The 26,750-nt window shown below is 35.9% G+C and overlaps 1 protein-coding gene and 1 long non-coding RNA gene across 4 annotated transcripts in view; one reads left to right on the forward strand and one right to left on the reverse strand.

Moving 5' to 3' along the window:
* The window catches only part of LOC100746232 (protein GDAP2 homolog), a 69,554-nt gene extending 43,943 nt beyond the window's left edge, over window positions 1-25,611 (forward strand). For all 3 annotated transcript variants that reach the window (XM_003492632.4, XM_024370503.2, XM_012390466.3), the window contains exons 8-12: window positions 7,902-8,055; window positions 19,257-19,396; window positions 20,146-20,200; window positions 20,823-20,966; window positions 21,422-25,611. In XM_003492632.4, coding sequence (XP_003492680.1) covers window positions 7,902-8,055; window positions 19,257-19,396; window positions 20,146-20,200; window positions 20,823-20,966; window positions 21,422-21,484 — 556 coding nt within the window. In that variant the 3' untranslated portion in view covers window positions 21,485-25,611. The remainder of the gene's footprint in view (window positions 1-7,901; window positions 8,056-19,256; window positions 19,397-20,145; window positions 20,201-20,822; window positions 20,967-21,421) is intronic.
* LOC117152197 lies at window positions 25,591-26,685 on the reverse strand. The gene is made up of 2 exons (XR_004462506.1): window positions 26,544-26,685; window positions 25,591-26,289 (listed from the first exon to the last, which is right to left on the reverse strand). It is a non-coding gene; the product is annotated as an uncharacterized LOC117152197 (long non-coding RNA).
* Window positions 26,686-26,750: the final 65 nt, after the last annotated feature.

Raw genomic sequence — 26,750 nt, forward strand, 5'->3', positions numbered from 1 at the left:
GCAATGTATTTAACAAACATAGTATAACAGTGATGATTGTACTCTAAGCTTGATTTATCGCCTTATCTGATTAAGAGAATTATCCGATTTAATTTTCCAATTATGTGTTTTACCTTCAAGTATGAGTTTTTATAATCTATCGACGATTCGTTCGACCATGACACAGGATCAGATTTAACACAATTCTTTTTTTCTATCGACAAAAAAATTTTTAATTTTAAGAAAAATATAATGGAATTGTTATTCCAATGCTACTATGATTTTTCTTAAAACGTTAAAAATTTGTTTGTTTGTTTAAACCAGGATAAGATTCGGACATACAATGTATATATAAATACGGGAACTTTAGTGAGATTAAGTGCTCGCATAGGCAAAATATATTCAAAACCTCATATCATAATATTGTATTTTATTTTCTTCACTTATTTCTTCACACAGAATCGCTCTCTTTTCGATTGTACCATAATTGTTGGAATACTCAATATTTCTCGTCGGTTCGTTAAGAAACGGCCATAATACTTTTAATCGAAAATCACGTGGAAGAAATCGGCTATTAGGAATCGTTGGGACGTATACTCATGGCAAAGGGGTTTAGAATAACGTGGAATAACGAAACGTTAAGGAGACATTGATTTTAATCTTTCGCTTTGTATCTTGACAGTTTCAATCGCACTGTCTGAGACGATAATCGAGGGTAACGATCGAACAGTAGCAGCAGCAGCAGCTGGTTTCCACCAAACGAACGCCGCGTTTTATTCGATTAAAACCAATCGACCCAGAAATGTGAAAGCGTAACGCAATTTCGCGTCGAACCATCAATACAACAATACCCGCCATAGAATTAACCAATTGCGAAAGAAAATAGTCAATTCGAATCCCAAACTTCTGACAATTGCACGAATTTACAGGGGGAAAGCAGAATGTATCATCGTAATTCTGTCAAATGGTTCAAGTAACATCTCTAAATGACTTGATATTAACGCTTATAATAGTAATTTTTCTACGTTTAATTTGTGCTGTATCATTATCAGAATTAATATTATCACAGTTGTATTTCGAATTAGAATGTTCTTTACGAGTAGCATTTGTATGTGTATTATGCAAACCAAACATTTGCCGGAGACCTTCGCTGCTAATATTTCGACAAGGACAGTGATGATAAAATAAGTAAAATCCTGTGTGTCTATCTTACAAATTACAAGCTATTTTATTTTGGATAAGTATATTTATCTCACTTGATGTTAAAAAGTGAAATTATAAAAATTGTTTCTGCAATAGAATTTGTCAATTTATCGATATTAGTAGTTAACGAAGTCACGCAAGATAATCCTGGAATTTCGAAACATACTGAAACAATTTCCAAACAATTTATTGCAATTAAAAACCGTATTAGATCTGTACTTTTATGGTCATTGGCTGACATAGTCGGAATTAGTCAACGCGCAAGAATCAGACATAAGAATCGGATTGGAAAATAGAAGCAGCTATAAATACTCTTGTACAAAACGCGTGCACTACGCACTCCTACGTGAACCCACGTCTAAAAATTCTCGTTAGGTAATGGAAAATATAACGCATCGATCCTGCTACGTTAGCCAAACGTTATTCGCGTAATCAATCAATAGGGCTAGATGAAAAGCGACAGCTTTCTGTTTGGGAACGCTCCCAATTTCGCATATTCCAGTGACACGTGCGTGTCATGCATTACAGTGTCATTGATTCAGGGAATTCTGCACTTAGAATTAACGTATGTGCTGTCTGTATAATTAATAGTATCTGTAATGTTAAATGCAGGTGTTTTCAATTGATCCGCAGTAACGGAAAAATCGTTCTCCAAGTGGAAAATCGTATGAAATTTATCTATCAAGAATTTGGCTGAATTTCTGAGAAACGAAGTTAAAATTACAGCATAAAATATTATTTATAGAAGTCCGACTCATATTCGTAGAAAACTTTGTTTTTAAATGTCGTAATTATTTTTCACCTTGTTACTCAGAGCAAATAATTCTTTACTCTAAATCATGTTATTCCACTATATTATTAGACAGACACCTTCAACTTTATCATTAAATTTCGAATCAGAATTTTGTAGAGAAAGATTTCGATAAACGTAGAATCTTTAGAAACATCCTTAAAAATATCATTTTTGTCGTAAAATGAAAATTGCTTAAAGGTATAATATAATTAATTAAGTTATCACGAACGTATGCCACTAACGGAAGAACATGAATTCTGAAATTTGTTTAAAAATTGTCTACTTATCTTTATTACATTTTATTTGAAGTTTACCCTCGTCATTCTTAACCCTTGTCAATGTTAGTTGAAGTAGAACGCTTGCGTTTGTCAACACCGTTGACGATCGAAGCGATAAAGGTTGAAAAGAAATTAATAGTTATAATAATAACATCCGAGTAATTAGTCAACGCCTCGCGAATCGAGCGTAATAACAGAGCCGTGAATCGCGCCCCTATTCTGCCGGCTTTTTACTCATCGAACACGCAATAGTCTAAGCTGAGCAGGCGCCGTGACGCAGCCAGCGAAGGCGCGCGCTCACAAAGCCAACGAAGACGCGGCGTCCCGACGTCGTTTCTCGCCTCATAGTCCCGTCTTCCTCGTTCAGGCAGCTCAGTGCGTTGCGACTCGTCGCGGAGGCTTGTTGTGTTCATCGACAAATTCAGACGTGCGTTCGTATCAACCTTGTCGACACATCCGCGAATTCTACCAACTTTCGTCCTCGTGAAAAACAAAACTTTCTTTCGTCGATTCAACTCTCGAGACTTCGTATCGGCAATCAAGTATAAATTTACGAGTCGGGAGTAGGTTGAAGTCGGGACAAAATAGAGTAAAAATCGTCTGCAAGTTAGCATCTGGACCGATGACACTATCAAGACTCTTTTAATGATATATAGAGCGAAGTAGAAATATAAACTTTCATCAGTGGCGAAGAGAATTATAGTTTTACTGGTAGAACTTGTGAAGATTCCATTTTGCAGTTCCAGAGGAAGAGTGTCTGCTCGAGATACACGAGGCAGATACATTTTCGATAACAGAGTGTGCACATTGTCAGAATGGTCATGATTGACATGGTGGACGTGATCGAAGACGAGGACCGGTGCGTATTGGAAGATTGCTTTTTTCGTTATATACCGATTTTCATTGGTAATTCGTCGTAACCCGCCCTCCCCGTCGAGTCCTGTGTTTCCGTGTTACGTAAATGTACCGCATCTGACGCGTTGATCTTTGACGTCGCGAGAGACGTTCGTGCGCTCAGCTTCGTTTAATTTGGAGAATTTCGCTGTTGGACATTTGCCGATGTTGCGACTGGTTGCGAAAAGGGTGACAGAGGGGGTGGAAAACGCTGGAGCTTTCACGTATATAACGAGGATTTCCGAGCCGAGCTTTAATCGTTTTCCAATACGCGGGAACATTATTTTTGGTCCAACGCCCAGTTTTGTTTTGCGCCCTTCGTTGCTTTTGGTAATGCTCCAACAAACTGATTTCTCCATAAGTAGCGTAACTTTTACAGGTTTTGCTACTCGAAGAAAAATATTATACTTCAACTATTTAATAATGATACAAGTACTATACTTTGATTTGGTTTTATTTTATTGTATTTTTTGCGTACGCATGGGTTTCTTCGACGGTTTCAACTTGGAGACGGGGAGCTTAGGATGACGCGAGCTTATTGTTAGTATATTTACGCATCGTAAGCCTTTCATGGACGTAATCCACGATCATGGGAGGAAAATCGTATCGACCGTTGAGAGAATAACAATAGAGCCGGAATCTTGAATGATCAACGTACAATTATGATCGCCCACGATGACCCAATAACCGTGAAAAATGTTTAATTGGACCGTGAACCATTTCGTAATTCGATTCTTTCAATGAGACGTTCTCTTATCGAATCGTAACTTGTTTCCCTTTATTTATTTATGAATCTATAATTTTTATAATGAATGATTGATAGATAGATTATAAATGTTCATGCATTTATGGAACATTTGTTGTAACATTTAAAAAAACAAATTTCTATTTGCATTGTATTTCTTTAATTATATTCATGAAAATATGAATTTGCATAAATCTAGAGTATATTGAGATTAACCAATCAAACTCGTTTTGCATCCGGTAGGCAAAATTGAATAAAACACATTAAAAACGTCGCGAGCGTCTGACAGCCACAATTTTTTATATAAATTTGCATAAATACGTGCAATCTTCCATGATAAATTAAAATACACCGAGTAGATAGGTTTATCTAATCGAATTCTGCAAAAATCTATATTTAATCTCTTATCAAAATTTTTCTAATTAAATCTTATACAACATTGATCGCGCCAACGATGCTAACTCAAGAAAGCATACGAACATGATCACACGTTAAACTCGCGAAAACGCTCACCTCACTCTCTGCTTTTCTCGGGGAACAAGGGGAACAATAGTTGAGCGCGTTGTGTGAGCAGACATCATTGGAAGGACAATGGGAGACGTAACAATTAAAGAAACAGTCGCACTCCGCCAGTAGTATACGACAGTCCATTGTCAGACACGAATTGTCATTGTGAAAATCAGCTGATGCGGAATGCTTTGTGTTCCATCGGAAAATACAGTTGCTCACGCAAATATTCGAACATTTCTAAGAGCCTGTAACGAATATATCTAAATTTTATCATGTAATGAGACTCGAATGACATAATTATATTACAAATCTGAACATATACGTAGTATATAGAAGTTACAAAATATGTAGTACAACTGTACATTTTGCACTTAAACATATAATAAGAGTTAAAGATATAAACTCTTTAAGAATCGAGGACTCATTAAGTATTGAAGATTATTAAGAACATAATGGATAAGTGCAAAATGTACAGTTGTACTACATATTTTGTAAGATGACTAATCATGTTGTATACTAATTCTTTAGATATGTTTTCGATAAATATTTTGTAACTATTACGTACGCTTTCAACTTGGCCTCAAATATGACCAATATAATCATGGCAGTCGTCATTTTCATACAAGTTAACGAAATTTCAAAATATTTTCTCTAACACGCAACATACATACGTATAGGTACATAAAAGTTTCCTATGAGGTGTTCGCATAGTTTCGCGAATCACTGTAAATAAGGTTCTGCTCGCGGTTTCATCGAATTCGTATCAGTCGTACATATGTGTGTGTGTGTGTGTGGTCTGTGTTGCGGCCTTGAAACTAGCTTTGTAGGGAGAGAAAAAAAAAGTTAAAAATTGCGACGAGAAAAGTCGATAGCGACGCGATGTAACTTAGTGTCAGCGAGAGGGGAAATTCTGCTTCTTTGGATGAACCCCGTTTAACCGTAGTTTGACTCGATTAACGACGTTAGGTGAAACGATTCACGGAGCGCACGTGAAACGTGCTCATTGATTTTAGTCGAATGGAATATTCATGGACGCGTCCACGCGCGACGCTACTCGACAAAACGGCACTGTCGCGTGTCGGCGAAATGGCGCTGCTCGATTCAAGGGGTCGATTAACACATTGACTACCGCGTTAGTCGTCGCTGACGCACGTTACTACATTTCTTAGAGCCATTAAAATAAGATAAATTCTATAGACTAGTAATTTGTCGTCAACAATATGAGTCACTTAGATAATATTGTCGGAGTGAGCAAGTATAATACAATGTTTCACAAAAATGAAATTCGTCGTGAATTTTCTGGACGCATTAGGGCTACTGCCCTGATACCTGTAACACAAAATGTGCAATTGATTATTGGATACGTTTGAGGTAATCGGAGGATTATAACCGGAAGACCATATCGTTTCGTTTTGTGTAATTATACACATATCGTGACGTTTGTATTGGTAAGATTGTACGCTGTGTTTCGTAGCTACAAAATTACTCCAAATATTCCAATTTCGATATATCGATGTGGTAAGGAGAAGAAGTGCTTGATATATTTTGAAATCGTATTGCAAACAATCTATCTTGTTGCTTCTCAGAAAGGACATATTATACTGGTAAAATGGAAATCTATCTGATTCTTGTTTGATATTTCTAAAACGGGCGTGACAAAATGTTTTGTTATATGAACTCAAGATATGGTAAAATAAAATTGTAACATCTTTCATAAATTTAACTCTCCTATTTTGTATATTTTTAATCTTTTACCTCGTATCTAATATGAATATCGAACATTTTATAGGATAGTTTTATGAGGCACGATGTATAGCGAACTTCTCATGCAACGAGTTTCTGTAAGACGAATTTTATAATTTTATATAATAAGATTCGTGTAATTAGGCTTGCATCGCAATATTCTTGCTCTAATCTTTGTATCACAAATTATACGTCCATCCGTGTCACGATCTTCATTTAGAAAAATTTATGTTAAGAGCCTCGTATTGCGAGCTTCATATTATGAGCCACATATTCTGAACTTCGTTGCTACGAGTATCGTATTACGAAATTCACATTTTATGTTCTCTATTATGGACGATTTCACGTGGTAAACATCGAATTACGACATCGGTACAATAAAATTTCCATCATAAACATAGGCATAGTTCATATTCTCAGGGTCAGTATTATAACATTTTAATTATGAGATACATATTTAGAGGATTATACGAGTTCGTGCTGCGAGATTGCTATCCAGTGGGTCGCATGTTTTCGCAAAACCGCACGCTCTCCTCGTCACCGCGATTAACGCTACGTGATACGGCGTCGATATTCCAGACACGAGTCGACCAGTTTTATGTTTCTTGTTCACGAACAATCCGTAACGAATGAAATTAGCGATGAAGTTACGCCACCGGCTAGAATTTTCAGCGCGATTCCGCACCGTTGAGATTCTGACCGGCGATTGCAGGGTGAAACTTACATCGCTTGCAACATGAATATTCGATTCTTATCGTGAATATTCGATTCTCGAAGAGAAATGGAAATTTCAAGATTCCAACCTTCGAATTCAAACGAGCTACTTCGCGTATCGTCACTTGCTAAATTACGTTCAATTGGATCCTTTGTTTGAAACTCATTGCTGACAGTAAGATTATTGCCTCTGGAGACAGACTAGACGAACAAACGTTACCTGCCTCGATGTTGTAGTCGTAATTGTTTGCAATATAATTATAACGTATGATGCATCGAATAAACATCGGATGTCGGGCTTGTTAGAAAATGTCAGACGATTTATTGATTCACTCGGTTACGAGAGTGACGTGGTCCATATAGTTACGTTATACGCAATTTGTAAACAAGACTTCTTTGCTCAAATATCAATCGTTCCGACTGTCCTCTGTGCAAATGGGATCAGGCGATCTCCATCTCATTTAAAATACAATTGAAAACCCCATTTATAACGTATGCACAAATATACGAGAAGGTCTTATTAATCGTAGAAAAGAAGAGAAACGTAAGTCATAATTGATACAATGAATGAAAATTCATTCGAGGGAAATTTTAATTGAAGATTATATTTCCGAATGTAGTTCTATTGTTGTAATATGCTGTTTAGTTATACTTCTCAGTGTCTGATATTCTTCCTTCGATAAATCGGTGCTTTTATAGAAAATATCATTTTTATTTTCAATTCCATAGTCTTGCTATATACTATGTATAAAAAGTAATTATAATTATGGTGTCATATATATATGAGTAACATTGATTAAAGGTTCAAAAATCTAAAAATTTCCTAAAATATTAAAAAGGCCGAAAATGTGAAAACAATCAACTCTGATACGTGATTAATGCCAGACCCGTTGAATAACAAATTAGTTTCCTGAATTGGCTTCTGCCAATATTTTAAATAATACTTTATCAACTGCCAGTCTATAGCCCATGAGACTAGTAGATGTAGTGACTAAATATTCTGAGAACAATGATCGAAGTGGCTCTTGTTCCATTCTTTCAGATACGAGAGGCTCCTCAGGAGAGCGAAAACGGAGGATCTGTCGGAAGTTTCAGGAATTGGCTGCCTCTATCAAAGTGGTGTCGATCGTCAGGGTCGACCGGTCGTCGTGTTCGTCGGCAAATGGTTCCCCGCCACTAAAGTCAACCTAGACAAGGTAAGATCGAAAACGAACTTCGACCGCTAGGTCTAATCCATAGTGACACGCGAAAATATTCGAACTTAGCATAGGAAATTTTTATTAAAATACCACGTGCGTTATACGAGACTTTTTGAAATTTCGTTCCAACTATGACAAAATATCACTATCATAAATATATTACTGAACTTTGGAATCAATCTGGAAATCTGTAAATGTAGGTTATGAGTTGTTTATCGCGGTCATGTCTTTAGCAAAAAATTAGTATAGAGTATAGTTAGTACGAATGCGTATAATTATTGAATGAATAATGGATACTCTGTTCGAGAGAACGTGTAATTAAAGCATTGAGGACAAAGGAGAACAAGTCATATCTTTTTTTTTTAACATAGATGTATATCATTTAATTTATTCTAATAACATTAATTTATCCTATATTTACCATACAAAAGTGGATAAATTCATTCTATCTAATTCTAAATCAAACTTAGATAACGTAAGAGGATCATACTCATAAAATTTCTCTATAAGTGTTGAAATACTTTCACGAGCCACTTTAGGTCGTATAACAATAATTTTCGATGCTATGTGTTCGAAAAGTTATCCGACTACTTTTTTCTTCATTCTCTTGCGACTCTGTTATTTTTCAGTGCTTACCGAATACGCAATGTAAAGCACTTACTCGAGAGATAACGAATTCTAGCTTTACCGTGCATATAATTGTATGATATTTTGAATTAGCATGTCTGCTCGTGAGATTAGCACCATTCCGTCGTAAAGATACAAAATGCAGGAAATCGCAGATAGTGTTTACTCGCAAACACCCTAAAAGATTACGTTCATGCTCCAAACATACTCGTGCGAATGTTGCAGCATTCTACTCGTACGAGACAATGTGTTTTTCGTTGCAGTACATCGATATAGTACAAACACTCTGCAGTGTCTTATATCGAACTTGTTATTTTATTTTTTTCAGTACGAACAATGAATATTGTTCGAACCTTAGGAGGTTGCTAATTTATTATCATATTTCTACAATCAAACACTCCAAAAATATATTTTTTATCCTTCGGTGAACTGAAAAAACGTAGTTTCTTCGAAATTTCACAAATTACGACCATCTCTGTATAAAAATACGCTTTGTGTATTTTCCAACGCATTAAATCTCTCAAGGAATCGTAAACAAAGGTATGCTATAGTTATTAAAAGCACTACAATCGTTGATCGTAACGCGCAAACACTGCTGAATAAATCGAGTAGATTTCTCCGAAGAACAATCAACCCTAGTTTACGTGCAATCGGCGTTTAAAATTTTCACCTTTGATCCGGCCCTATTCTTAACCATTCACGAACGTACCGTGAACACGTGAACAGGCAGTGATCGTCTCGTGATTCAAAAACGTAGAAAAGAACGCGTAATGAAACATAGTCGCGAGAGGAAAGCTTGGTGAGAGCTTGAAATCAATACACTGCGCTGTAGGGGGCTAACCTCGCCTCTTTTATTATGGGCCTAGCGTGTTTTGCGGTTCTTTACAAGCAGATCGATTCGTTTAACATATTTCGACGTTAAAAGAAAATTGAGGGGCATTCGTAATAAAAACCACTACCGACAGAATCTTTTCGATTTTGTAGATTATTATACTTTCTAGTAGTGGGACGTAGGATCCACAATATGCTAGAATGGAATATCATTAATGGATTTGCGATGTTTATGTATTTATAGGACGCTTAAAATTTCACATTATACAAATATACGTAATACAATATATATTACAGAGATACTATACAAATATACCTAGAGTATAACATTTAGTAGGTGAAATAGAAGTCTGGTTATATTTTCCTAATTAGGTTTGTAGAAACTTTTTTTTTTCACTGTTTTCAGATTACACACAGACAGATTTTTCAATTTTTTTGATTCTAACGTACATATATAAATACAGTAATCAAAAGGAGATTCACACAGACAATGTGATGACAATGATAACACGGCGATTTATGTATTTACGCGAAGCGTAACATTCGTAATTTTTTATAAGAATCTTCTTTTCTAGGGATTTAAATGATTTCTTCTACCACAAATTAGATCTACCAATGAATATATGTTGAAATTCACAATAAATGAAAGTGTCGGCGTATACGAGATACGGTGACGGTATTTCATTGAATATCGGCATCGAGAATTAACGAGAGGATGTTTATAAATATTCAAACAGAGTTGGAAATCGTTCGAAAAGGACGTTCGATTCTTTGAATTTAGTTTTAAAAGGCTCTCTTCGAAAAATAGTGAACAATATATAATAAAACGTAAAGCGAACGTTGGTAAAAGGAATTAGCAAATTGTTTATTCAGCAGAGAGACGCGACAATAGCAAGGACCGGAAACGATTTAGAATTATTCATTGGCCAGATCGAATGTTTATTCAGAACGACGCTTATTCTACCAAATCCTTCGCGACGCGACGTGTCACTGATACGATCGTCGTTTGATAGCTTTGACCATAGGTTAGCATGTTGAATGGACAGCCCTTTAAGTGAATCATCTTGCATCACTGACGCTGCCTCTCAATAGCCAGACTGGCGAGATTCAAAGTTGAACGTGATATGCGAAAGTTCAGCTTCCGTTCGTGAAATCTTCCAATACGTGCATAGATGTTTCGTGGTAGAAATGGTGTCCATACATTGTCGCATAAATTATTCACGAACGTTACATTCAATTGTTGTATAATTAATTATATGAATAACCAAATTACAGATTTTTTCGATATACATATGAGCCTTTTAAAAGTCAAACTGATTAATTCCGCTATGTACAAAAATATCGATTTTACCTCGTCAAGGTACATTATTAATACGTCTCAGGTGACGAATCCGCGTTTTCATAAATTTATTTATCATAAGAAGATGGTATAAAGAATTGTAAATTTGAAAGGGAATTAATAAAAATAATTAGTTTTTAAATCAATAATTTTTAATAGCTCTGTGCATTTTAATTTGTGGAATGAATCTAAGCGATTCGTACCTATACTTTTCGTGAAATTTAAAAACCTATTCCAATTCAGCTCAAGAAAAAAAGCTTTATGTCTTTCATATAAAACGATCTAAACAAATCTCTTCCGCATTTCTCTTACCATTATTCCACGCAACTGTTTCCGCATACTTAGACAAATTTTCTATAATATCAAATCTAGGGAAAAACAAAGTTTTTATCGACAGAGAAACTTCCAAGAAAAACACGACAGTCAATCTCGACATTAGTCTACTCTTCCAGATTACCTTAAACTACCATAATTTGCTATCATTTTCGCATTTCACCTCGCTATCTCTTCCAAGCTATCCCAACCAAGGAAATACGAAAGACGCGTTCTGCCTCTGTCGAGTACAACTTTCCATTGATTCGACACACAATACGTCCTCGGAGCATCACGTCAGTCGCACTCGCGAGGATCTCATTACTCCTGCGTGTATCAATATCATCTTTGCTCGTTGCTCTCGTCCTCTCGGCTCTGTCCTCATCCCAGTGGAGTGGCGACGAGCGCAGTACCGCCAGGCGAATCGATATTTACACGTCCAGAAATAGACCGACCACGGAACAACTCCCAAGCCGAGGGCGCACCAGCTCCTCTGCAACGTCGTGCCGGCGGATCCGCCCTGGGAAAAACTTTGTTCTGGTCCCTACACGTGACCCTCTTCTACGTGGTGCGTAGCGTTATTTCCTTTGAGGAAAAGTCGACAACGCCGGAAATAACCGGCGGCCGATCGAAACGGAAACATCTGCACGACCTCGCCCCGATCACGCGCCGATCAACCCATTTTTCCCATGGCTCACGACTGACGTCGATCGTAATCGATGGACCGAACGAATTGACATGCTAACGAGCCCCTGCCCACCTTTTTTTTGCGTTAACAAAAATCTCTGTTTTCTTGTAATGTCGTTTCTTTTCTCTGTTCGTTTATTCCTTTCTATTCGTAATATATCGAGGTAATCAAAATTGGAGATGGTTTTAGTGAATTGAAATGGTAAGAAGAGGTTTGCAGTTGTGTTTCTAGTGGATTTTGCCGAGTGTACTAGGAATCAGGTATTTGTTGTTAGGTGGCAACGGTCGATCAAGTAATCTGCTTGCAGTTGTAGCTTAATGTCAAATTCATTTACACTTGAATTATATCGATCGATATACGGGTGAATAACTATGATCGTACAATTGAGAGGATTGAATAGGTGATAGAAGTTTGTCCTGTTTCAGGGCTCAGTGTTCGATATTGCTCGTCTAACGTTCCTTCAATTTATCCCGTCTTTCTTTTTCTCGTTATATTCCTTCATTCTTTTCTTCCCTGTCCGTCTACTTTTCGTTCCTTTTCTTATCCTTCTTTTCATTAATTTTTCTTCCACCTCTCTCTCTCTCTCTCTGACTCATCCATTAATATAAAATTCGTATCAACGATAATTCATTCTTCCCGATTTTCCAAGATTCATGAAACTCTGTAAGCGACGGTGAATCGTCGAAATTATACGCAATGGAACGCCAACTGACATGGAATGAACGTACGTGGTCGTGAAGGAAATTGCGCGAGGATTGAGAACGCAGTAACGTTCCATCTCCAGGGTGACAGACCAGGCAATAAAAAAAAAAAAAATATATAGAATGCTGTCGAAAGGACAAGGCAAAAGAAGTCGCGGCTCCGGTTCCTCCTGCTTCGATGTAGGTCGCTGTCCGAGATTCAAGGACGCACTCGATCATTCTCCCCCTGACCTCGCGGGAGCAATTTCAGGTCACACATTTATCGGCTCGTGAAAAACTACGACGAAAGGATATGCTCTCGCCTGGCTTCCACGTCGTTACGATCACCCGGTCTATTCAATATCCTTACGGTCCTGACGTTTAAGGTATCGACAACCTATCCACGATATTTTCTGCGGAAAATTTGATTTCCCAGCCAGTCGTTCGCCTTCTTTTTCTAGAACTGATCTGTTTCTTTACTTTCTTTCGAAACACGTTAAGAGAAGAATATATTGCTTGATCTTGTCACTTTGGAAATTGAAATAGCTGAGTTTCAGTGGGTTTTAGATATAACGGAAAGCATACGGATAGAATTTATATCAAATTTCATTTAATTTGCTTTGTGATGATTACTCAAATTTAGAATTTGAAAGCTGCTCTATATTTATATATTAGATCTATATTATACTGCCTGGAAATAGAATTTTACATTATGGAAAAAGAATAGGAATGAAACATTTTATAATATAATTGGTTGAATTTACGAGAAACCATTATATATAGAAGGGGTTGAGAAGGATGAGTAAAAAATTACATCATTAATAAGCAATTAAATTTTCATCAAATGAAATTACGTTAGAGATCAGGTTAGATGTTTCAACGTTTTTAATAAATTTATTTAAAAATTGTTTATTAGTGTTAGATATATTTATTGAGCATAATTTTATTCAAATTATAGTAATAGAAATGTTAATCGTATATTGCTATTCTTCTGAGCATTTTCACGTTTGTCTTAGAAATCGTTAAGAGGAGAATTCACAAAGAATTATGTAGGTATTTATATGAGACATACTGTATCAACAATTTTCGCAAAAATCAGTCGCTAAATTTAAATCGTACTCATCATCATCTGACCATTATACATGGTATAATCAAACATTATTGGTGCGTGAATATTGTTATTATTAACGAAGTGAATAATTTACAATTGTGCCGTTTCTAATTCATCCTTTGATACAATCACAGCTGCAATTTGAATACGTAGTTTACTAAATTATATTAACCCACTATGCTGCAAAGAGACCATTGTGTTCAGCCTTAACATACGTATGTACGTTTGTTTATGCCTCTGCAAACCTAAAAACGTTGTTATGTTTAGAAGACCCGATCGATTCGTGCCCGTCAAGTTGTAGGCTATGTAGCATATAAGAAAACAGTGTTTTCAATAAAAAATCAAGATCACCTTCAGTTTTTTTAAAGTACATTATACGTCTCAGACATCATAGAATTGTAGCTGACGTCAACAATCGACCTTCATTGTTTATTGTAGTTGGTACATTGAAATTCGAGTACAACGATCGTTCTTACAGAAATTTATTAATCTATTCAACTTCATCTATCTTAAACAAAAATCTTCGTTAATCCGATTACATCTGAGATTAAACTGTCAAACAAACGTTGAAAATCTAAGGAAAATTTCCACTAATCAAATAACACAATTTCAAGCACGATCGTTTTAATTTTATTGGAACGCTAAGCGATACCCAAAATTATATGCAAATTTTCAATTTCCACGATACACGCTTCCGTGTAGACAAAGGACTCTTTGGGGATGCGAAACACAAGGAATACTAAACGGCTCGATACTTATTATTTATTTCCTCGACGTGCAACTAATTTTACTTTCGGCCGCCTTGAAGCGAAACAGGATAAAAATTACGACAGCGTCGTAGAAGGCTGCTGCCAAAAATAATCTTAGTCTATGGTTATATATACACACACGCTGTGTATGATAAATACGTCGAAAAAGAGGTTCTCCAAAAATTGTTTCCCGTTCTACTTAGACTTTTTCGAACGTTGTCATAGTCGAGAAGCACAGAGAAGGAGAGAGTTGAAACGTTCAACCGTTGTACGCTAATTAAACGTATTGCCGAGATAATAAAATTTCAGGGTCGTGATACAGATAGCTCTCTTAAAGCTCGTCGCAGGGCTTAATTTTATGCCATCGTTAAATCATCGATATTTCAGAGTACCTTCTTCTTTCATTACATAGAATATCGTAGCCTATATTTATTAATATTCCATCTTTGATACAGGAGTTATTGAACCTTTCGTAGTTGAGTAGGTGTTGGATATTTCATTTTGTTTTGTTCTTTTATTGGCGTTATCGAAGATTCATGTTGAGGGAATTTTTGAGTACTTTTGTTTTATTCATCTTATATCTTAGAAAGGATCTTACTTTAGTTATCCTTCGATATAAAAAGGAAACTGACTTTAAAATGGAATGTTCCTGAATTTTTTAAATTTCAAATTTGAACTTTCCAGTTTTTGAATTTTCAAATTTTCAAATTTTCGAACTTTGAATGTTCGAATTTATTTGAATTTTTGCATATTCCGATTCGTGGATCTCCAAATTTTTGAATCTCCGAATTTCAGGCTTATCGTGTTTTTTTCAAATTTCCCTGTCAAATATTCCAATTTTTCAATTATCGAATTTTCCAAAAATTTCAAATTTTCCAACTTCTCTATCCAAGTTTTCTAACTTTTACACCTCCAAACTTTCGTACACGTTTGGTCGATGAAATAAGCAATTTGATATCAAAGCCGGATGATTCAATGATTTCTCGATTTTCCAATTCGACGCGACAGGAGCAGGTACACTTCCGAGACCGAACACGGTCATTGCGTCATAATACGTGATATGTCGAATCACGAGGTTGGCGATATTCGCATTTTTTCAAAGCAAAATCACGATGAGTCATCGTGCAAGAGCACTTCGAATATTCCAAGAATATACAAAGGCCACGCTTTACTCTTTCCGCCTGTACCTTCAATTTCGATTAACGAACGTCCATTCTTCCAACGATGCCAGCCTCGTCCACGAACATACGCGCAATTCCCACATATTTGGCAGAGAACTCGAGTTAAATATTGGGTTGTGTAAGTGATTGCGGATTTTATCATTAGGTGGTATTGACAAAATCCGCAATCATTTAATTGCCAACCCAATAGATCTCATACTGACAATGCAGTGCAAGTAAACTCGACCTCGATCGAATACATTTATATCGTTCAAAACTCCTTGCGAACTTCTACGTTCGATTATCTAGAACAAAATTTCCTACCTTCTTTTATTCTAACATATTCTTTCTCTAGTGACGAACTATTACACTCCTCGCACATTGTAACGTAAATTATAAATCATGTTATTACACATAAAGTCAAATATAATACGACGCTTTAATCTTAACTGAAGTCGATGGTTCGCGATTATTCAATTATTTAATTATATCAAGCTCGGTATTTACAAAGATGATTGAACCAAACTCTAAGAATATCGATCGAGCCTCAACTCGTTAATATCTCGTTTCCGATTTCCTTGTTTAGCTCGTAATCTCTCGTGCACGTAGAAAAAGCGATGAAGATAAATTTAAACGTTGAATAGATTAATTTTGGTTAAAATTTAGAATCCACGAAGCGCAATAATTTCTTTCATCCGTGCAATCCTGTTTCTCATACGTGATACTTGAAAAGATTCTTTCGTTACGAACTTTTCGTCTCTTAACGGATGTTTCCGCGGAGCGGAAGGGGCAGGGAAAATATTTGTGGAAATCAACAAAAATTGTTTAATCAAAGCGAATCTACAAATCCATTCCGACGAACGTAAAAAGGTATACAATTTACCTTTTTTTTATTTGTGAAAAGATTGCGTATAAAATACGACGCCTCGTGACGTTTCAATTTGTTTAGGATCAAACTCTTGACGCAAATTGAGTCTTAAGAAATATGTGCGATATGAATCACTGATGTTTTCAATTTATATTTCAACAGCAGGTAAATAGATATTAAAACACCGATACCGATGATCATGTATGTACCTTCCTTACCGAACATCGAATCGTTGCTTCATTTCACATTTTAAACCTATCTTCCATCCCTTTCTCGATTCTCATCGATTGAGAAAAAAGAGTACAAAATATATCGTGAAACGAAGAATATGAATGACCTTAAAAATACATACAGTCATTACACCTTCGACCAATCAAAATAAAAGTAAATCAATGAAACAACCTATCTACAAAAGGAATCTACATTACATTCTCTATCTCTTCCTTAAACCGCCCCAATTTACCAGAACGCAGAATTTAATATCACAATATCGTTCGACCCACATGTGTACGATGTCGGCCGTGATATCGGATTAAAATACACGTTTGACCCGTGCAGACCTTTTGACGTCACCGACGACGACGTCGAGGAACGAAAGGGAAGAAACATATCAGAGGGTTGGCGAATCTTCGAAACCGACGCTACCACGCATTCCAGTTGGAACGATATCTGACGGGAGGAAACGACCGACTTTCTCTTCCTCCCTTTCTCAGCCGTAAACTTTTCGTATACGTGTGTAGTACTTGGTGGAAACGATATGAATGACGTCATAGAGTAAAGCGTTAAGTAGGGTCATAAATTGATCTAACTGCAGCTAGAACCTACGCACGTAGATATCTGTGCTCGTTTTGTGAAATAAATTTACAATTTAGATAACGCCTATTAAAATAATCATTTTTGCAAAAACACAAAAATGTAATTAAGTGTGTTTAATGCGGTTTTGCATTTCTGTGCGTTGCATAGAATTTATACGTATATGTAGAAGTTTCTGCTTAGGTAAACCTAACTTTCAATTATGCTTTATAACATAATTACTTTATTGATCTATTATGGGACATTCATAGCAAGATAATTTAGTGTCTTTTTTTTTTTTTTAATCAATGTCATAAAATCGAAGCTGTCAGAGTATATTGGTAAGACTTGAAAGCAATCCGATAATGTATAATAAAAGTTATAAGACATTTATTGCAAATATATACTTCATAAAAGATTGATATACAACGTGAATAGCGATTTAACAGAAATTAATGATAAGGATGATCTCACTAAATATCGTAGATTACTGATACAATCGATAATTGATTTTTGCGAAACCTACACTTGCTATAAATATCTTATGCTGCAATTTGTACGTACATTCTCGGATTCGTTTTAAATGTTACTAATATTAATCACGCACATTGTCATTTAACTTTCCAAAAGTTCTGTAAATAAAATCAGAATTACCACCATTTCATCGTCCCTCATCGATATTTATTCTCCAAAAATTCTCTGACATCAAAGACATTTCCGTTTTATCATTTCGCCAAACGAACACCATCTGATCTATTTACAATAGCAACCCGATTCGTCGAAGCAGCAGCCCTCGGTAAATTTATTCGCCTTTCCACTAATGGAACACATGTCCTTCCGTCTGGTTCGGAAAATCGAAATTACTCTCGTTGAACTGCGCCATGAAATCGGTCAAACGTCACGAGGTACACAAGATGCTCGCAAACGGGAGTCTTTGATCCCGGCGAGGCGCACTCGTTATCACGTTTTAATCGATCGCATCGCCACGGGGGTCCTCGCCCCAGTCACGGGGGTCGTGGAAATCAGGTCAGAGGCCTTGCCACCGAAAAGAGCAAAGCACTGGTCGAACTTTCGCACAGAACTCTATACAGTGGTTGATTTGGACATTTATAAAGATTTTCTGCGAAAAAGAATATATTAGGTTGTCGTAAAAGTTTCTTTCGTTTTATAAGGAAACAATAGATGCGCGACATTTGTTCTTAATAAAACAAAATGGATCATGTATAATTTAATAAAATAATATAAAACGAAAGATGTTGTGCAATATACAAACTAACATCTTTTGGGAATATTTCTTCAGGAACAGATTGTGGATTAAACGATGAAATGTAGCTTATGTGTTATCATCGAATGTAACTTATGTCTTGATCTTGAAGAATTTTTTATGAACTAGATGATTTATATCGTTAGGTGATTTATATCGTTAGATGATGTATATCATTTTGGAGAATCGTAACATACGCATAGGAGTGTTTAGGTTTATTAAATTAAAGTCGAGGATTGAAAATTAATGAGAATTTTAGGGAACAGATAACGTGAATTAATTATTTCTTCCGAGGGGTAGTTTTATTTAAAAACCTGTTAAAAATATAGAGGCGTAAAAAGATGTGAGGAAAAAACAAGTAATTTTTATTGTATTATTATTTTTTTGGGACCTGAATTTAGAATCTTTTTCAAGCAGAGAATTATGAATAAGGGTGATCAACTGTTTCTGTTGCAAAAATTATAATGCCTTGTATTACCATAATACGGGTTTACACTACCACATTTGTCACTTGTATTCTTAAGTTACAATTTTTCTATATACATACGAGAAAGAGATATGACTGGATCCAATTGCGCAACTCGCTTTACTTAAGCTACATTGTGTCATAAATTTCATTAAGCTTTTGCTAGTGTGTAATACACATGACTCTATTCAGAGAAAAGTTCGTGGAAATTAAAAGATAATTTATATGGTTAATCTAACGTGTAAATAATTCGGCAGTTCAACATTTTGTTAAAAATTTACTAACGAAGAATTTCTTCAATTTTGTTTCAGGCACTTCTATACCTGATACAATTGTTGGATCCAATTGTTAAAGGCGACTATGTTATCGCTTATTTCCACACGTTAACAACTAGCAACAACTATCCCAGTCTACATTGGTTGCGCGAAGTGTACAACGTGCTTCCTTACAAGTGAGTCTGTTTTTTTGTAACTCTATCCTTTTCATAATTATATTTTCGTTGCAAATGAGCTTGCTTCTTCTCAAATCAGTATTAAATGATCGTCATTTTTAGAGAATAAATATCGTGGCTTTCGATGAACTAAGCTAAGATCAAAGCTTTAAAATCAAATTTAAGAAGACGTGGATTAATTAACGTTTATTTTTAAAGATGATTTTAATTTTATATATTGTATATTTAAAACCATTAAATATATAATACTAAAGTTATTTTATCAAGATTAATCCATGCAATCAATTTTTATAAAACCTTTGAATACGTAAATATGTATAATCTAATGCTAGTACCTATAGAATACAACAGCCCATTCCATTTTCTGAATTAAAATTTTACTTTAAAAATTAAATTTTAAATTGTATCTACTCTAGGGACACTTATTTATCATTTCATCGTGTTATATACTGTTCGTAGCAATTAGTCATATATAGCACTAATTTAAGTGATACGTAATTTTATGCATAATTCAACGTTATGATCATGAAAAGTAAATTGACGTATTAGATAAACAGAAGTGATGCAATGTTGACAAGGATTTCTATCGGCAAAGCTAGTTCTTATAAAAAAAAATTTTCTATTCCAAATGAAAAATTCATTAAACGTGTTATATATCTGTCAACATGTTTAATCAAATGCATACAAATGAATTATACACGTTAAATATATATCAATATACATTAAATATTAATATGTTTTTATTGCAGGTATAAGAAGAACCTGAAACACTTCTACATTATCCACCCGACTTTCTGGACTAAGGTAAACACGAAACCAATGAACTACTCAAAAATGTATCAATTTTTCCTACTGATAAGTATCGATATATCCAATTTTAGTGGAAAATTTTTACACATTCAGAAACACTATCATAATTCAGCACAATAAATTTGAATAAGAATCGATAAGGAGTGTCGATAAAGTCCAAGTTTTAAGGCGTAATAACGTCTTCTGTTATTGTATTTCCCACATTTGTGTTCCATGTTAATCACACGATCGTATCGAACTTCCTGCTTTTCCGGTAGCCATTTACCAAACGCGTTTTCGCGCTTGCGATTTGCAAATTCATGCAAACACATCCTTGACCCTCCGCGAGACCAGTCAGTATCTTGTGAACTGGATCTTGCGTTGTTAGCGAGACAAAATGTTCTCAAAGGAACCGCCAAATAAGGCAAACAACGATGTCGATGAAGCGGAGAAAAATAATTGGGCCTCTTCGCTTTTCTTTCTCCTTGTCAATTTAAGAATAATGATAGTGTATAGATCGTTCTAATACGGTTTAATTGTTGAACTGAAATATCTCGTTGATTTAAACAAGTGTGAAAATGTGATAATATCGAACTTGCGAATGTAAATGCAGTAATTCCATTGTTATCTATTGCAGATGGTGACGTGGTGGTTCACGACGTTCATGGCTCCAGCCATCAAACAGAAGGTTCACAATTTACCTGGAGTAGAGTATCTTTATGACGTGATGTCTCCCGAGCAATTGGAGATTCCTGCATATATCACGGAATACGACATGACGGTACGGTCTCTTTACAGTTCCTTTTATGGTATTAACAAGGAGATACGCAAAGTTCTAAAAACTAGATTCTGAATAAAGTAAAAATAACCGGCGTATTGTATAAAGTAGTAAAATAATAGAAAAATGTATTAAAATAGCAGATATTTCTAGAAGTTCAATACATATATCATAGATATAAAAAGATGTCATAATTAAGAAAAAAAATAGTTTATCACAGTGCTAAAAATGTATCAATTTCTTCAAACTTTACAAGATTGAAAGATATAGATGTGAAAGAAGATGTGTTAGAATAACGAAAATATTAACAAAATTCTTTGAATTATTTTTGATACTCACAGTGTTAAAAGAAGAGACGTTACAGTTAAAGATCACCATGGACCGCAATTTTTTTCTATGAAAAAATACATATTAAGAAGATAATTCCCAATTACACTAAGAATTATGAAATATTGCAGATAAACGGCATGAGGTACTACCAGCCGGATCCAATCTCGTCGTCACCTTCGACGTCCACGTAACTCTCCGACCCGGCCTCCCAGCCAGCGAAGCACTGGACAGAACGAAGCTGTCGGATCGACCGTTCCGCTCGATAGTATGGTGTCCGTAATGACACGCGCGTGTTCCCTCGTGTACCGACCACCGTATATCGCTTCCACCAGTTCGGCACGATCACGTTCTAAGGAAATCTGCCAAAGGAGGCGAGTTGCTGATCGATCAGAGACAGTCGGTTCCTCAAAAGCGGCAAAAGTGCCTGGTGATGGACGGGAAACGTCGAAGAATTTGGAAGATGAAGAATGGTCGGTGCTTCGCACGACAGTTATTTCCCGATTGATCGCTGAAGAATCAAGAAACCACTGCCCATCTGTCTGTTTCTCGCTACGAGTCGCATGCTCTTTGCTGGAGGAAAAGAGATTTCTTCCGGCTCTTTAGGTTTCCTATGAAGAACGTTTGGCCGTACATTGACCGATGCTGGACTATATCGAAAAAATTAACACTCGAGAAACACCATGAAATCAATGAAATCGAAGATCGAGGGAGAATCAGGAAATTGCTATTCGCGTGCTGCGCGGATATCGGCTGCCAAAACACCAATAATCAGTATTCTCGTCGTCGTTGTTACGATGGAACGTGGGATCTTGTTGTTCTTATAAATAGGTAGCTATTGTACGGTTTTAGAATCAGAAAAGGAGCATTGTTGGTGGATATATGAGGAAAAGGGCGTCGACGACGAACCATAGAGTTAAATGACGGCTTAATATGAAAACTGTCGATCGCTTTTTTGTTATTTTCTTATCCGTCGTTGTACAGCAAAAAGTGTCTATTCGATTATTGTACATCGTATTTTATTATGTCACGTCGTTGGTGAATGAGTCGCGGGTCGCTGGCACGCGGTATTTTCGATATATGTAGAAAAAGAAAATCATGAAGAGAATGGTATATAACATTGCAACTTCTCGGCTGACAGGATGTAAAGAACGGCAGGTTCTTCCCGTGGCGCTACGGCTTCGGTTCTTTAGCGTGGATCGTTTAATCCAACGTGTAGGACTGATTAACGTTAAGTGCTCGTTCAGTACGTACTTCGGGTTTGTCCACGATGGGTCAATTTAGTGTCGTCTTAAGATCGTTCATTTCCATATTGTAATCTTCTAATGAAATGAAACGAACCCCAATGACGCCTAGTCGATTCATATTCGACGTGAATGAGAATGCCAGAAAAATTCAATGGCTGAGCGCCGAGGTCGTACTCGCGGTTCAATTCTAGATTAGATGAAGCAATAAACTCTAAAAGCTTTCTCGCGATCTATATACATATGTATAGCGTGTTCAGTTCAAATATAAACACACTATTTTACATCTAATTATTAAAATCTATAAACAAATTTTTCATATGAAAGTTGATTTGATGGGAGAAATTTAATTTGAAACTTGAATCATCTTCTGAATGTTTCAAATATTATTCAGTGTTCTACGTTAAATCGAATAACTTTCATCTAAAAAATTTGTTCACATTTTTTAACAGTTATAAAATTAATAGCATGTATATATATATATAAATCGGATGTACTTCATACACATATGTATATATTTCGTGAAACCGGATCGTTATACTCGTTGTTAAGCATTTTTAGGAGCTCGAAGTGGCGAAACAAAATGTTGACGATATCGCGTTCGTAGACCACGTCGATTAGCCCATTTTTCTCGCGCCGTTTCACTCTCCTAAGGGTTTAGTTGAATCAGAATCATTCAGCAACCCCCTCAAAAAAAGAACAAGAATTATTGGCTCGTAGTGAATGAACGAACTAAGAATAATGGGTTATAATTGACCGTACCTCCGAGTCAGAGATGTGTGTATACGTTATAATTTTATTATTATTAACTCCAAATATAGTTCAAGGATGCTTGATCGTTGAGATGTCTTTTTATTACTTTTTATTGTGTTGATGATGTTCATTGACGTTAGAATAGCGTTAGAATAGAGTTTCATTGAAACAAACGTGAAATGAGAGTATCCTTTCATCCCAATAAAAAATCAGTTTACTTGCTCGTTGTTCTGCGACGAAAATGGTGTTTTCAAAAACTCATTTCACATTATCCAAGCTTTTTATTTCGATGTTATTGAATAAGAGACACGTACTTGAATTTTTTTCTATTTCTTATATCATTAAGTATTATATTACAAGCATATCACGATTCATTTGCGTTGGTAAAACCATTTTGATAGGTCTGCGTATATGAATTTCCTGCACAGCATGCACAACATGCTACTGACGTAACTTCTCTGAACGTCTTGATACTCTTCTATAAATAATTTCGCTTCAAGGAACCGTATCATGTAATCAGCTCTTTCTAAAATCTTCCACGAACATTCTGCAAGGATTTGACTGCTTTGTAGACCACTTTTATGATTGATTTAAATACTTCATAAGCCTTCACCCACCTCGTTTTTTTTTTATCTATAAAACATGAGATACTCGTTACGGTCATTAAAGAGTCCATATCTTATCTTCTCGAAAAATAATTCCTGAAGTTTCCACAATAATTTCTACGATACACGTACATTTCCATGATATTCGGTCCGTGTCTCTGTTCCAAGCTTTTTCGATTTAAAAATTGCGTACACGGGACACGAGTGGACCTGAGCGTGACATGAAATCTTAAGTCAATCGTTTGGTCTATCGACCGTGTCACGTGACGATTCTTTTCGACGATTTGCGTTGAACGACCTCACTGTCCGTCCCTGACAATCGTTTATAGTAAGTAGCCAAGCGTCGCGCAACGTGTCGTCCAAACATCCTCGTTGCCATTTGTTGTTTTTGAAAAAGAGAGATACTTATCGATTGTTGAGTACGGTTTGGACGATCAGACGTTGCTCTTGTTACGGCCATGTGAACATGTTGAAGCAGAGAGTTGATTCGTACGTTGATGTCGTAGATAAGGCGAAGATTCGTGACAATATGCAATTACTGCGTGCTTAGCGGAGGCTGAGATTCTATCCGAAGCTCTTTAAAGTCCTAATCTAGTCAAATATCGAGGTCAAGTACGATTAGAAACTAAAACCAATTAAAAAAATGGATTTTAATACCAAAGATAATTTGCAAACGATGTGCGTAAACTACTGTAGTAAATATTTAAATTTTCTACCTAAGATGGGTGCTAAAAGAACGATAATCGGAAATGACCTTGAAATCTCGATCACGATCTTCAAGAATTTCTTTTAAAAAAATTTCTTGAAAAGAAAAGACGAGAATACAAAAAATGAACATTGAATTATAGATTTTTGCTTCTTTGATCGACTGTAATAGGACTTTAAAAGAGACATTCGAGCATTAGGCTTTACGCTTAGAAGATAATCTACGGCTTGGAAAAAAGAAAAAAAGAAAAAAATAAAGAAACTAAATCGAAGCCGCCAACTGTTCCCTCGCTTTTAGGGGCTGCGAAATGGAAACGGCCAGACCGAACGAGAAGAGCTTGTAAAACTATGTACGGCGATAGGCGTTTTCGATCGGTGCTGCTGTACACCTTAGAATCCCGAGATTCACGTTTAATTTCCGAACTTTTCTGGTTATGCACAACCATAAAGCATTGTGATCGATGCCTCGTTTCGCGATCGAACGCACTCGATTGTGAGTCATTAACCAAATGAAGCTCAGAGTAAATTAAAAAGATAGTAACTGATTGAATCCTGTCTAAAAATATACGTTGAAAGTGTGAAATGGAGAATTTTTTTTATATATGTATAGGAACCTCCGTTAAAAAGGAAACTAGGTTTCTTGATTAAAAATCTGTTATAAAATTGTTAAAAAAGGGAAATGGATTCAAAATGATATTTTCCTGAAAGAGTTACGCGAATAATAAAAAGAAATAATTTTCATGTTTTCGATCTGGTTTTTTCACAGAATCAAAGTCTACGATAAGATCGCCACGTGGATCATCGAGATAACTTAGAAGAGATATTGTTCTATCAATTGTGCTGAAATTTATTGTTAACTGCGTTTCACTAATCGCAAATTTAACTAATTAAACCGTAATTATAAAATTAATCGTTGAACGCAGTCAGCGTTATTAAAGGTGAATTTTATATGAGGGAAAATATATATTAAGATTGTCAATCGTTTAACCGATGTATTCTTTCCTGAAAAAAAAACAAAGAAGAGAAGAAGGTAAATTATAATGTCAATCGATTTACACGCAATTTCGTGCGAATTTCTACTTGGCTGTTGTTCTTCCTTTCGCAGAATGAAATATCGTCGACGAAGGAGAATGAAAACACAAACTTTATGTTTTTTAGGTGAAAGTTTTTTACAAGAAACGAAGATCAACCCGGTAAGAAACAAGATCGGAAGCTTCGGAAACTACACGTGCATTATTGTGTGTATACGTCGTACGCATTACGATATACCGGTTAAACTAATTGTAATTGTTGTCGCGATGGTAATAGATTCTAATTAATCGAGGTATATTTTTCTCTCGGTGCCGATGCACGGCCTGTAACAGGTGCACACCTTGCCCTTTCGTCTCTTTTTTTATAGATCGAGCAATAAACGTCTTGTTTCAACAGAAGAACTGTTTTATTTACTTCCGGACCACGTGACGAGGAGTTTATCTTTTTCAGTGGAGGTGCAAAAGGAGAAAAAGAAGGGGAAGATATGGAGTACGATTATCTTATCGCTGAAGATATTTATGCCGCACAAGTAGGAAATTAGTGCTTTAATTTAAAATAATTTGAAACATTGGAGTATAACATTGAACGACAGCTTTGTATTTCTTCTTCGAAAAATTCACCCACGCATAGATGTCCACATCTTGCAGGAAATTGCTTCACCTACGAATTATCATCATAAGTATTACACTTTTAATACTTCTTACATTTTTATCTATCATGTATATAATTTTATAAGTTTATCTATCATGTATATAAACATTATGTGCACTCTCCCATTCAAAATTTCTCACAAATGCATAAACATCGTTGGCCCACATATCATATCAAATATGAAAGCTAAATCTAATTCTTCTCCTAACACGTTGAAATCCGTAGTTTGTTGTAGACGCCCATTATTCACCTTTCCTACCTACCTGCACCGTCCAGTCGTCCCTTCAGCTAGATCCACGGATTATCGATCCAGAGAAGGTCAGTACCAAACCGCATCAGACGAGACAGCATCAACTCTCAATAGCGCGTTCCTAGAGAGAAAGAACGACAGACCCTTCTCCTTTCTCGTCATTGATTCCACTGCTAGGATGCCTGCGTGGCTACCGAGGGGCGTGCGTTTACACTCGCGG

This window comes from Bombus impatiens, unplaced genomic scaffold (assembly GCF_000188095.3).
Source record: "Bombus impatiens unplaced genomic scaffold, BIMP_2.2 scf_0777, whole genome shotgun sequence".
Lineage (NCBI taxonomy): Eukaryota > Metazoa > Arthropoda > Insecta > Hymenoptera > Apidae > Bombus > Bombus impatiens.